Source organism: Mycotypha africana, assembly GCF_025528875.1.
Source record: "Mycotypha africana strain NRRL 2978 chromosome Unknown BDF20scaffold_3, whole genome shotgun sequence".
NCBI lineage: Eukaryota > Fungi > Mucoromycota > Mucoromycetes > Mucorales > Mycotyphaceae > Mycotypha > Mycotypha africana.
In genome coordinates, this window is record NW_026515727.1 from 1,563,643 (window position 1) to 1,576,748 (window position 13,106).

A 13,106-nucleotide genomic window follows, 5' to 3' on the forward strand; every position below is an offset into this window, starting at 1 on the left:
CCTTCTGCTTCATCGATATCATGTCAGAGGATTCCAATAAGATTTTGTTAAAAACAAGGTGAGAATGCAGTAACCGCACATTCTGATTGCTAGAGTAGAGTCACTCATGGTCTAACTCCACTCGAATCAGTTTTAAATCGATTAAAACGATCGAATCTATTTATACAGGTGGCAAAGTGTGCATTACCCACGATGCGAAGTATCTACTGACAACACTCAACGAGGACATTATTGTGACCGAACTTGACACCGGGAAACAGGTGCATCAGTTAGAAGGCGTATGTATAGCTCTAGTCCAAAGCCATTCCCTCTCCTTGGAGCGGCGGCCATCCATCGCATCAATAACTCACTTTTTTTTTTTCCCCCATGGAACATGATTATGATAGGACACTGAAATTGTCACCACGATGGCAGTCAAACCGGATGGAAAGCATTTAGTCAGCGCCAGTCGCAGTTTATTTCTTCGCATATGGGATCTAGAAAAGGGACAAGTGGTGCGCACCATCAATAAAGCGCATGATGCACCGATTATCGTCATGGACATAGATGCTACATCGACACTTGTAGCTACAGGGTCAGCTGATGCCAGCATCAAAATTTGGGATATCGACAAAGGATATGTGACGCACAACCTACGAGGCCATGGCGGTGTTATCAGTGCTGTCAAATTCCACAAACACAACGGCAAATGGTATCTTGCCTCCGGTGCCGACGATTGTCAGGTCCGTATTTGGGATTTACAAACACGTCGTTGCATTGCCGTTTTGCAGAGCCATGTCAGTGTGATTCGTGGACTGGATTTCTCAGCCGACGGCCGATATTTGATTTCTGGCTCTCGTGATAAAGTGGTCAACGTATGGGATTGGCAGGCCAAAGAATTGAGAGCGACGTATCCTATCTTTGAGACGATTGAGACAGTGGGATTTTTGGAAAAGAATGTCACATTGGCCGGAAAGTACGGCCAACAGTGGCAAGATGCGGATATATTTTACACAGCAGGCGATGCAGGCTTGATCAAATTGTGGGATCTGAAATCCGGACAGTTGATCAAGGCCCAGGCGCCCGAGAAGAACGCGTCCCATGCGATTTCTGACGTGATCTATCTCCAAACGACACAAACATTGGCAGCTGTCACGAACGATCAGAACATTCTGATGTACAGTCTAGAACGTAGGTTAGAAAGAGTAAAGCAGATTGTGGGGTACAATGATGAAATTGTCGATGTTGCTTATTTGGGACAAGAGGCTCGCTATGTGGCAGCGGCCACCAACAGTGCGCAACTGCGCATCTACAATGTAGAAACACAGGATTGTGAGCTTTTGTATGGACACAACGATATGATCATTGCACTGGACAAGTCAAAGGACGGCTCTTTGGTAGTCACTGCATCGAAAGATAAGACAGCGAGATTATGGCAGATCAACTGGAATGGGGAAGAGGGCACAGATCGCTTCCGATGCGTGGGTGTCTGCATCGGCCACACAGAATCCGTAGGTGCGGTTGCACTTTCGAGAAAATCGAACCATTTCATGATCACGGGCAGTCAGGATAGAACCATCAAATATTGGAATCTTTGCGATTTAGATGTAGAGAATGCAGATGAAGACTATCGACCCAAATCACTTTATACACACCAAGCGCATGATAAAGACATCAATACCATCTGCGTAGCACCGAACGACAAAGTGTTTGCTACGGGCTCGCAGGATAAAACAGCCAAATTATGGAATGTCGATACCGGTGAGTTGCTAGGCGTCATGAAGGGCCATAAACGTGGCGTGTGGTGTGCCAAGTTTTCTCCTGTAGATCAAGTGTTGGCGACCAGTTCGGGCGATAAAACCATCAAGATTTGGAGTTTGAAAGACTTTACGTGTTTGAAAACATTCGAGGGACATACCAATTCTGTTTTGAGAGTCGATTTCTTAACAGCGGGCACACAGCTTGTATCGGCAGGTTCGGATGGTCTAGTGAAAGTATGGACGATCAAGACAAACGAATGTGCCTCGACTCTGGATAACCATACGCAAAAGGTGTGGGCATTGGCAGTGAGAGAGGATGAGAAGTGTATCGTGTCGGGTGGTGCAGATTCAGTGATCAATTTCTGGGAAGATGTGACGCTGCAGGAGCAAGAAGACGAATTGAAACAAAAGGAAGAACTCATCATAAAGTATGTATGCGCGCTGTAAAGGTGACGAATGTCGAACAATGTGTCACTCATACGGCTTTTCTCTCTTTTCTTGCCCTTCAGGGAACAAGAATTACAGAACTTTATGCGCAAAAAAGATTATCTTAATGCTATTCTACTAGCGCTGTCGTTGGAGCAGCCTTTCCGATTGTTAGGTCTGTTTAGGGAATTGTATGAAAATAGAGCGGAAGGCGATGAAACAAGCATCACAGGTTCAGCCAATGTGGATAAAATTCTTGCAGAACTATCACTGGACAATATTGAAAAGCTATTAGGATATACCAGAGATTGGAATACCAATGCAAAACATTCTGACATTGCACAGACAGTACTACACGCTATTCTGTCATCACGTACATCCGAAGAGTTAGTAGCAATGCCTTCTGCTAAAGAGGTGAGATTTGATCCCCCCCCCCTTTGTCTTCCGTCTGCTTGCCTTGTTACTGACCTATCTGTTTCTTTCATTTTGACTTTTTAGATTATTGACGGTTTACTGCCCTATACAGATCGTCATTACCAAAGGATAGATGACCTCATAACGCAATCGTTTATTATCGATTATACTCTTAGTATTTAATTTCATTTGTAAATAAAATAAACTCATCTTGCAACAAGGACACAACATTGAACCAGAAAATGGCAGCCCCCCCCCACACTGTATTTTTCTTTCTCCTGTGAAAAGTAATGGTTAGAGTAGGCATTTAGCTTTGTTCAACAATCATGGGTTTGCGGTTTCCATTTTCAAATACATCCGATATTGGTGGATGGTTGGTTTCGCGTACGCTGAATGGGATAGGTTGTAAGTATCTGGACACTGGGGGGAGCTCTTATCTGTTGGTGCTGTGTCTGTCAATTTAATTCCTGTTCGAAAGGTGACTACCAGCATTGCATATTACACTTGGACAGATAACGGGGCATTCTGATGGGGTTAAAAGCTGGAGGGCAAATATTATGAAATGTTCTTAATGTATGTTGTATACAGTTGGCTTCCAGAGCAATGTCATTAGCACGTCTTTTTTTTTTTTTTTTTAATAATCAAGATTCTCCTCGCCTTCACCAAATAGGGTAGGGAGGGGGCAGAAAAGAAAAAGTAATGCATTTCGCGCTATCATAGGATGAACATGACAGCTTGCTTCAAACAGTCAGTGGACAGGTAAAAGGCAAAGAGGGTACAGATGTAATACTTGTGCTGAGCAAAGGATGCGATAATATGTTAGACGGGGCTTAGGTAAAGACTCAATTGAAAAGGAAAAGGAACAAAAGCGACTGACTGAAACTGGCTGATATATAAGATGAGGGTTTGTTTAACGGAGTTCATTTCGTTCGTGGAGTTGGAGATTCATCCTAAATAAACTGACACTTTCTATATATACCAAACGGACAGTTTTCCAGATAATCTAGTATCTGTAGGCAGTGTAAAGCGATAAGGCGACAACGACTTGCTTCTTTTTGGATTGTCCATGTCTTTTTTTTCTTTCTTTGATAGCCATTCGAACTCTTACAGATGGACATATCTGCCATAGCAACAAGAACGAACGCGTAATTTTTTTTTTTTTTTTTTGTTATCGTAAGATATTTTAACCCATCGATCATCAATTGACATAGGATAGCCATTACGGATACACTCTCTTTGATGAAAGTTGGGTCGTTGCTTGACTATTGTCTGTTTTGCCCTCTGTCGATACAGACTGTTACAAAGATTGTGTTTCAGATAGACCCGTGTTCATGCCACCAACGCAGTTCACACTCCCAAGCGTAAGACGTTGGAGGCAAGTAATAAAATTGGGCTTTTTGGCTTGAAATGTCAGGTTACATATTGACTTTCTCAATTTAAAGTTTTATTGGTTACTTCTTTAATTGAGGAAATAAGGAATACACACTCGTGTTTTAGAAAAAAAAAAAAAAAAAAAAAAAAAGGTGGTTCATTAACCTCTTTCTGCTGCTCCCCCTTTTTCATTTTTTTCTTTTTCCTTTTTTTTCTCTCTCTCTCTCTCTCTTTCTTTCTCTCTCTTTTTTTTTTTGCCGTTTTCTTTTCTCTTCGCATCCCTTTTCTTCTTTTATAGAGCTTTTCTTTCCATTTTTTTTTTTCAAAAATAAAAGTATGTAAGTAATTTGATAAAAAAACAATCAAGAATAAGAAAAAAGGGGCGAGGGCCAAAAAAAAAAGCAACTCAGAAGGAACCCCCGAATTGATGTTCGTCTGCATCTTTTCTTTTTCACAGAATACATATCAATAATGAGAGAAATTATTCACGTCCAAGTTGGTAAGTTGAGTTTTTATGGAGAAGGAAATGGACACTCTACGGCCTCATTCTTCCATCATTCCGTCAGTCAGTGAGTCAGTGAGTCAGTCAGTCAGTCAGTCAGTCAATCCATTCGAAAAGGAAAAAGAAAAACCATGGATTGAAAAAGATGGGTTTCTTTTTTGAAAATAAACGAGTTGCAACAGTTAAAGTTAGACTTTTTTTTTTTTTCAAACAACCCAAAAAAAAAAAGGAGTTATTTTCCTATGGAAATCTTTCTTCTCTACGGCTGGAGGCAGCAGTGTCTATTTCTAAAGTTTACAGCAGCAATCGTTGAGAAACTTACAAAACTGTTTTGATTCTTTTTCTTAGGTCAATGTGGCAATCAAATCGGTCAAAAGTTCTGGGAAACCATTTCTCAAGAACATGGTCTTGAAACCAACGGCACTTATGCCGGTGATAATGATTTGCAACTTGAACGCATCAATGTATTTTTCAATGAAGGCTCTCAAGGCCAATATGTGCCTCGTTCCGTCTTGGTTGATTTAGAACCTGCCACAATGGATTCCGTTCGATCCAGCCCTTATGGTAAACTCTTCCGTCCTGACAATTTCATCTTTGGTCAAAGTGGTGCAGGCAATTCTTGGGCTAGAGGTTACTATACAGAAGGGGCTGAACTCGTGGAGAATGTTTTGGATGTTGTGCGTAAAGAAGCCGAACATACAGATTGTCTTCAAGGTTTCCAATTGGCTCACTCCTTGGGTGGTGGTACTGGTTCTGGTTTAGGTTCACTGTTACTTTCTAAAATCCGAGAAGAATACCCAGATCGTATGTTGTGTACCTATTCCGTCGTTCCCTCGCCCAAGGTGTCAGACACCGTGGTGGAACCTTACAACGCTGTCCTCTCTGTTCATCAACTGGTTGAAAACTGTGATGCTACGTTCTGTATCGATAACGAAGCGTTGTATGATATCTGCTTCAGAACGCTGAAACTCTCCAATCCTGATTATGGTCAACTGAATCAATTGGTCTCCACCGTGATGTCCGGTGTCTCGACGAGTTTGCGTTTCCCTGGCCAACTCAACAGCGATCTCAGAAAGTTGTTTGTCAACATGGTGCCTTTCCCTCGTCTTCACTTCTTCATGGTCGGTTTCGCTCCTCTTACCGCTTTCAGCTCTCAACAATACCGTAACTTGAGTGTTCCTGAATTGACCGCTCAAATGTTTGATGCACGCAACATGATGGCTGCTTCTGATCCTCGTCATGGTCGCTACCTGACGGTAGCTACCATTTTCCGTGGTCGTTTGTCCACCAAGGAAGTGGAGAACCAAATGTTGGCTGTCCAACAAAAGAATTCCAGCTATTTCGTCGAATGGATTCCTAATGGCGTCAAGACCTCTCTTTGTGATATTCCTCCTGTCGGTCTCAAGATGTCTGGTACATTCATTGGTAACAGCACGGCCATTCAAGAGCTTTTCAAACGTGTCAACGATCAATTCACAGCCATGTTTAGAAGAAAGGCTTTCTTACATTGGTACACAGGCGAGGGTATGGATGAAATGGAATTCACTGAAGCTGAATCCAACATGAACGATCTCGTTTCTGAATATCAACAATACCAAGAAGCAACTGCTGAGGATGAATTAATGGAAGAGGAGGACTATCTTGAAGAAGAACAAGTGCTTGAGGAAGAAGAAGACGACGAAGAAGAAGAAGAGGAGTAGATAGATTCTAGAGTTAGCAAAAAGGGGGCGAAAGAGAAAAGAGACAAAGACAAGAAAGTGTGTAGAATAATTCATTCATCTCGTTTGCTTTTTTTTTTTTTTTTTTTTGCCCTTTTCTTTTCGTTTTCTTTGAAAAAAAAAAAAAAAAAAAAAAACCAAAAAACGTCTCATCCTATTTATTTTTTTCTTTTTTCCTATTCATCTTAACATGTGCCTTTTTTCTATTTTTCATTTGCTCTCCAAAACATACAAAACTACTATTTACCTTTTTTTCTTTTTACCACACAATGTTACCTTTTTAAAAAAAAAAGATGATACTTTTAATAATACTCTTATAGTCAAATAACAAAAAAAAAAAAGATATTTGATTTCGGTGGTGTGTGTTAGTCGGGGTTTTTTTTGTTGTTTTTTTTGGCAAAAGTAGCTCAAATCAAGCGACCCTGTTTCGATTTTTTTTGTTGCCTTTTTTTTTAATTCCCCCCCCCACCCCCATACTCTTTTTCTCTATTTGCTAACTACTCTTTTTGCCCATCAAGCATGACAACGTCGCAACCTTCTTCTTTTCCGAAAACGGATAGTGATATGGATGCTTTTGACGCTAATCCTTTTGCCGAACCAGAAACACCCTTTTCATTCAACGACCGCATCAGCAAAGATACTGTTACAGAAGAGGAACACGGCTCAGGAACAGTAACGGATAGTCTTGCGCAATTGAATCTTGACCACCATGAAAGATCATCATCATCACCACCGCCATGGCAAAGGGACGAACAAGAGGACACCCATGCACCTGTTCCGTCTTCATCGGATACTCAAGTAAGAAAATGAAAAGTACGAAAAGAAAAAAAGAAAATAAAAAATACAAAAATATGGGATGGGCTCTCTTACCTTTCTTTTTTATTTTTCTTTGGGCATAAAATGGATGAGTATAGTCAGCCTCTTTACGAATACCAGAAAGTGGATCACGGCCCTATTTTGAGGTATCTATTGAAGATCCACAAAAAGTGGGTGATGCGATCAATGCTCATATTGTTTATAAAGTGAGAACAAAGGTAAAAACGAGAGTTAAAAAAAAAAAAAAAAAAAACCAACTGCAAACCGCTCGCCCCTCTCGCCCCCCCCCCAAGTGCGCTCATAGTAATTCCTCTTCTCTATGGTAGACGAGTTCGCCTGCTTTTCGCAATCCAGAATGCGTCGTGGCTAGACGTTATCGAGACTTTTTATGGCTTTATCATCAATTAACAGCCGGTAATCCCGGTGTGATTGTGCCGCCCGTACCTGAAAAACATGCATTAGGACGTTTCCAAGATGAGTTTGTAGAGTCGAGAAGGTTAGCTTTAGAACGCTGTTTACAAAAGATTGTGGCTCATCCTATGCTTTATGGGGATCCTGATCTGAAAGTATTTCTCGAAAGTGAGTCGTTTCACGTAGAGGTAGGGGCTCAGGCCATCTTGGAAGGGTAAAGCATTTCCTCTTTTTTTTTTATTCATTTTTCATATCAACCCTACTACTCGTTTCCCCTGCAATAGAAGCGTCAAAGAAGAGCAGAACCGGAAAATACGACTCCTTCAAGGTTAAGTTTTATGCGACCCTTTTCCTCCAATAAATATGTGGAAGTCGATGAGTGGTTCGAATCCAAAAAGAATCAATTGGACGCTTTAGAAACACAACTCAAAGGATTGCTCAAGAGCGTGGAGGGAGTCGTGAAGCAAAGAAAAGAACTTGGATTAGCCACAGCAGATTTTGGCGAGAGCATGTTTCCTTTGGCCTCAGCAGAACTGAATCGCCGTTTGTCGACTCATTTAGTGGTGTTGGGGGAGATACAAAAGCAGATGAAAGAGCTGCATGAAGAGCAAGCACGGCATGATGTCGTGACCTTGGAGAATACGATTGATGAATACATACGTATCATAGGGTCGATTAGGGTAAATAGGAGGGTATCTACTACAAAAAAAAAAAACCAAAGAGAATGCAGGGGAGCTAATGGGGGTTTGCCTGTAGATTGCGTTTCATGCAAGAATAAAGGCCTACCAAGCTTATACACAAGTGGAGAGTGAATACCAACGAAAACAAGCGTCGTTTGAAAGACTGCAGCTGCAGCAGAAAACGGCGTCGCAAGAGAGACTGCATACCCTACAGCAAGAACTGAACGAAATGAAGAACAAAGTAGAAGAGCTCTATCAAGACTTTCAAGATATCTCTAAACTGATCAAGCATGAATTGGATCGATTTGATAAAGAAAAAGTCGAGGATTTCAGGGACAGTGTGGAGCAATTTTTAAGAAGCATGATTGCACACCAAAAACAGATCATTGCGTTATGGGAAACTTATTTTGAAAAGACAGAAGGATTATCTGATGATGATGATGACCAGGAGGCGGATCCAGAAGACAGCGACCCGCAACAGCATCAGCAACAAGTGGTTGCGTTAGAAAACTTATCCTAATGCCCCTTTTTCCATTTATATATATACCACCTACTTACTCGTCGCTTTCTGAGTTTGAATAAAGTGACCTCACACAAAATTTGGGCGGCCCAACCCACCCACATTGAACACGCCTTTTTTTAAGAGAAGTTGTCGTTTTCCCTCTTTCTATAACCTCTTAACTAGGCCCTTTGCATAAATGGTTAATCTTTCATTGTATTCCATCAAAGCTGTCATCTTGCTTGATGCAGAGGGCAACCGTGTTTTGGCCAAATATTATGATGCAGAACAAACAACTTTGAAGCAACAAAAGCAATTTGAAAAGGGATTATTTGACAAAACAAAGCGTGCTCAAGGTACTTCCATCTACATCCCACAACAAAAGTCTATTTTCAATCGATAGATACACATCTGTGTTCATTGATACTATTGACCACTTGTAGCAAGTGGATGGACATGGTTCCTTTTAAAAGAAGGAGATGGACAAGAGCAAACCATTCTTACCGTTTCTTTTTTTTTTTTTGTTTTTTTTTTTGTCCTCTAGGCGAAGTTATTTTATATGACAACCAAGTAGTGGTCTATCGTTCCAATATCGATATTTTCTTCTACGTCGTTGGTTCAATGGAAGAGAATGAACTGATTTTGTTGAGTATGTTGAATGCCTTTTATGATGCTGTTTCAACATTATTAAGGTACGCATGGCATTCTAGATGAGCCAACAAAAAAGAGGGTGTGTTTCTTTCCATGACGAACGAATACTTAACATAAATACACTTTTTAACATGGAAATGCTAGATATCAAGTTGAGAAGCGTTCGATTATGGATAATTTGGACTTGGTCATTCTTTGCTTGGACGAGACAGTGGATGGAGGGTAAATGAAAGAGAAAAGGGAAAAGGCATTCTATGGATGACTGACGTGAGCGCTTTTTTGCTTGTTAAAGTATCATATTAGAAACAGACTCGAATGCCATTGTAAGCCGAGTCTCCAAACCTCGTATGGATATGGTTGATATCCCTTTCTCTGAACAAACCTTGTTGCAAGCTTATCAAACTGCAAAGGATAAGTTTGCTAATCAATTATTACGTTAACCAGGTCTCACCCACCACACGCCTACATACACACACACAAACACACATATATATATACATTGATATGCATATACTGTCAGTCTCTTTTCTTTTTTTTCAAACACAACACATACACACGCGTATATGTATCTATACAGAAGCACGCACATACACACATCTATATATATACACACACACACACACCAGTGACATATCATCCATAAAAAAAAAAAAAGAAAGAAGTATAGTCTTGATATTCTTTGTCGAAAAATGAACAAGAGTAAGAAATCATAGGGTGGAAAGCCTTAAGGTGTCATGAGATGAAAAGCGTTTTTCAATCGTCTGTTTCTCCTATCATTCAGGGCAGAGAAATGTTTGGTTTTTTTTTCTGTTGGCGTCATACAACAGGGAAAACGATTCGGGATGAGGAGTAAAAAAGATAGATAACGAGTAGCATCATTTGTTAAACGAATACCCTTTCACCAGTCACTGATAAGAATTCCTTTTTCAACAATAAGGCCGAACCTTTGATGGTTGTGGTTGGCTATAGAAATAGAAAAAGAGCCAAATATGAGTCCACCTTCTTTGCTGGGGCTTTATTCAACAGATAACTGAGCACTTCTATCACCAAGAGTGGAGAGGGGAGGGGAGCAGAACAGCCTCTTGTGAGCTTCCTATTCACAAAAAAACTTTATGATGAAACTCATTCTATTTGATCGTAGCAAACAGAAGCATCCAAAAGTGACATGCAAATCAGAGAACAGAAAACCTTGAAAACTTTGTCATGTTGAACAATAGTTAGGAGTGGGGGAGAGATAACCTCTTTTCATTTGTTTAGCGTTGTTATGTACAAAGCTGGTTTTTTGTTCCGTTTTCAAGCATATACACAGCATGCTGTAACTTACGGCAGCAGCAACTTTATATGCACCCAGGGGTTTTGAAAAACAAAAAAAAAAAAAAAGGAGGTAGTAAAAGGAGGTGATGGTGGAGTAGAGGCGGTTAAAATGAATGATCGAAAGGGAAGGGCGCTTTCTGTTGAAAAAGTTCGGCCCAAAGGAACGAATAACAACGACAAAGCTACCTTGTTTTCTCTCTCTCTCTCTCTCTCTTTTTACTGCCACTTTTTGACAGAGAAGAATGTACATCATCTATAGAGCAATACCTCACTTTGATGCGTTACCAAAAGCTGCAGTCCAGAACGTAAAATGTGTGTGTGTGCGTGTGTGTGTGTGTGTGCGTGTGTTCGCGCTTTATTTTATCATTATCCTTTTTGAAAATGGACGCGTAAATATCAAGAATGGATAAATTAAGGTTCTCTATCAGAAATGTCATTCTGTAGTGAGGGGAAACTGCAGTGTTGGAAAAACGAGTGGAGGCAACAATAATAAAAATAAACTATTCAAGTGAGTGCATGGAACTGCATCTGTAGAAAAAAAGAAAACTCTAAAGAAAAAAGATTCACGGAGGTGTGGCAGAAGGGGGGAGGTGGGCGACATGGGGTAGGAAGGGGATGAAGGGGAAGGGCAAAAGAACGGAAGAGAATCCCATTTTTTCCCGTGAGTTGAATGGCTGTAGTGCACCGCGCGTTTTCCAATAGTAAATGTGTGTCTTGCCAAGAAGAGGACTGACAAAACGAATGACGGATCAAACTTGCATTGCGTAAAAACATGACTCCAATTCGTTTTTTCTTGCCTAGGAATAGATAGATGGGAGAAGCTTCTTTCCTTATCGTCTTTCTTGTTTCCGTAGAATGAACCCCCTCACTCGTAGATGACAAATATAATCGTAAATCTATCATTGCGCTGTGTTGCGTGTGTGTATGTGTGTGTGTGTGTGTGTGTGTATCTTTTTTTTTTTTTTTATTTGTTTTGATTTATTTTCATTATCCTCCTATTTTTTTATTTTTTTTTCTTTCTCGTCGTTTTTGACCGATACAGCTTTTTCAAGATAAAGGGGTCGAAAAAAGGGGCATTCATTGATTGGTTTGAGAGATAGAAACTGTTCCGAAAAGTGAGCGAAAGAGAGAGACACACACACGGAGAGGGAGATAGCGCGCCCGCGCAAGACAAACAAACCGACAGACAGATAGTGAGAGAGAGGCTTTCCTTTCCGATGTCTATGTCAATAGATATCTATATATTTATGCTTTAGGCGTATGTTTTGTGTGATTCATAAATCAAGTTGACAAACGAGTCTTCTCACTGTTGATAAATTAAACAAGGCATTCATCTAGAAAAATAGAGATTTCTTTCTCTACGTGATATGTGCTGCATTTACAATGAAGAATCTTGTCGATAGTAAATAAAAAAAAAAAAAAAATTTGCCACACAAATAAAAAGTGCTTCTCAAAGAATTAACACTATGATACTCTTGTCCCTTGAAATACACATAACTTTAAAATCATAGTCCAACTGGACCCAAATGATTTTGACACCCCTTAAAATCGAAAAGAATTCTATTTAAACAAGAACGGAAGCCATAGGTTGGTCCTTTATTCTTTGTCTTTACGCATCATTTTACACATCATGAGTTTATTAGAATTAGAGCAGACTCATACTACAGGTTCCTATTACACGACCATGATGTTGAATGATTCCTTATCTACATCTTCTTCTGCTTCTACACAACAAAACTTGCTTGATTCCCCTACTTGCAGTACCTCTTCCTCTAGAAATTCTTTAATAGATGAAAATTTGACTCTTCATCCTACTGCTGCTGCTGCTGCTAACTTTTTCAAGCAACAACAACAACAACAACAACAACAACAACAAGAAGCTGAACTTTTGCCACCTTTGCCAAATGAACAATTTTACACAACACAACACCAACAGCCACTTTTATTGAGTCCATCGGATGAGCTCACTTATTACAGCAGCAATGCTTCTTCGCCCTTATCTTTTCAACAGCAACAACAACAACAACACCCTTATCATCCATCGAATCTTCCTTTCAAATGGTTCAACCCTACAGCTCCTCACCCTGCTCAGAAATACGATACTTGCTGTATGGAACCTATGTTGGCGCCATCGTCGAACGCCTCTCAGTTGCCACTTCAATTAACATTGCCTCCACCCATTACTTCTTCTCAACAAGCCAGTATGGTGCCATGTTATGTTCCAGGCTGTCAGTGTCCCATGTCTCAGCCTTCTAGCTATCCTCACCCATATCATTATCAACACAGATCCTCTCTTCTTGCCCAACAAACGCCTCTCTATCCACCACCTCCTCCTCCTCCCATCATGTACGAACCCTATTCCTCCACCTTGATGATGTCAAACACGACTACCCATTCTCCTGCTCCTGTTTCTGCTGTTGCTACTCCTGTTCCTGTGCCTGCTCCTTCTCGCTCTCTCAACAATAAAAGTTCAATAACAGCATCCACGGTCGTGACAGCAAGGAATAAGAAACCTTATCACCGACCTTGCACAACCAGTCATCGGAAAGGTTCCTCTTCTTCCAC

General features: G+C 40.6%; 4 protein-coding genes across 4 annotated transcripts; all 4 read left to right on the forward strand.

Moving 5' to 3' along the window:
- Positions 1-20: 20 nt before the first annotated feature.
- BDF20DRAFT_833988 (WD40-repeat-containing domain protein) lies at positions 21-2,762 on the forward strand (the record flags this gene model as incomplete). The annotated part of the gene is made up of 5 exons (XM_053078700.1): positions 21-58; positions 131-278; positions 387-2,167; positions 2,249-2,579; positions 2,664-2,762. The coding sequence occupies 5 exons, from the start codon at positions 21-23 to the stop codon at positions 2,760-2,762; spliced, it is 2,397 nt and encodes a 798-aa protein (XP_052938287.1).
- Positions 2,763-4,114: 1,352 nt separating this feature from the next.
- BDF20DRAFT_860268 (tubulin beta-1 chain) lies at positions 4,115-6,240 on the forward strand. Its single transcript, XM_053080502.1, has 2 exons — positions 4,115-4,449; positions 4,801-6,240. Exons 1-2 carry the CDS (start codon positions 4,422-4,424, stop codon positions 6,150-6,152), a joined length of 1,380 nt encoding a protein of 459 aa, XP_052938288.1. The 5' UTR covers positions 4,115-4,421; the 3' UTR covers positions 6,153-6,240.
- A 449-nt stretch (positions 6,241-6,689) lies between these two features.
- On the forward strand, positions 6,690-8,597 carry BDF20DRAFT_833990 (Vps5 C terminal like-domain-containing protein; the record flags this gene model as incomplete). The annotated part of the gene is made up of 5 exons (XM_053078701.1): positions 6,690-6,968; positions 7,085-7,204; positions 7,313-7,585; positions 7,682-8,077; positions 8,154-8,597. The coding sequence occupies 5 exons, from the start codon at positions 6,690-6,692 to the stop codon at positions 8,595-8,597; spliced, it is 1,512 nt and encodes a 503-aa protein (XP_052938289.1).
- A 124-nt stretch (positions 8,598-8,721) lies between these two features.
- BDF20DRAFT_392732 (Longin-like domain-containing protein) lies at positions 8,722-10,048 on the forward strand. The gene is made up of 4 exons (XM_053075352.1): positions 8,722-8,932; positions 9,121-9,268; positions 9,372-9,449; positions 9,520-10,048. Exons 1-4 carry the CDS (start codon positions 8,776-8,778, stop codon positions 9,665-9,667), a joined length of 531 nt encoding a protein of 176 aa, XP_052938290.1. The 5' UTR covers positions 8,722-8,775; the 3' UTR covers positions 9,668-10,048.
- Positions 10,049-13,106: the final 3,058 nt, after the last annotated feature.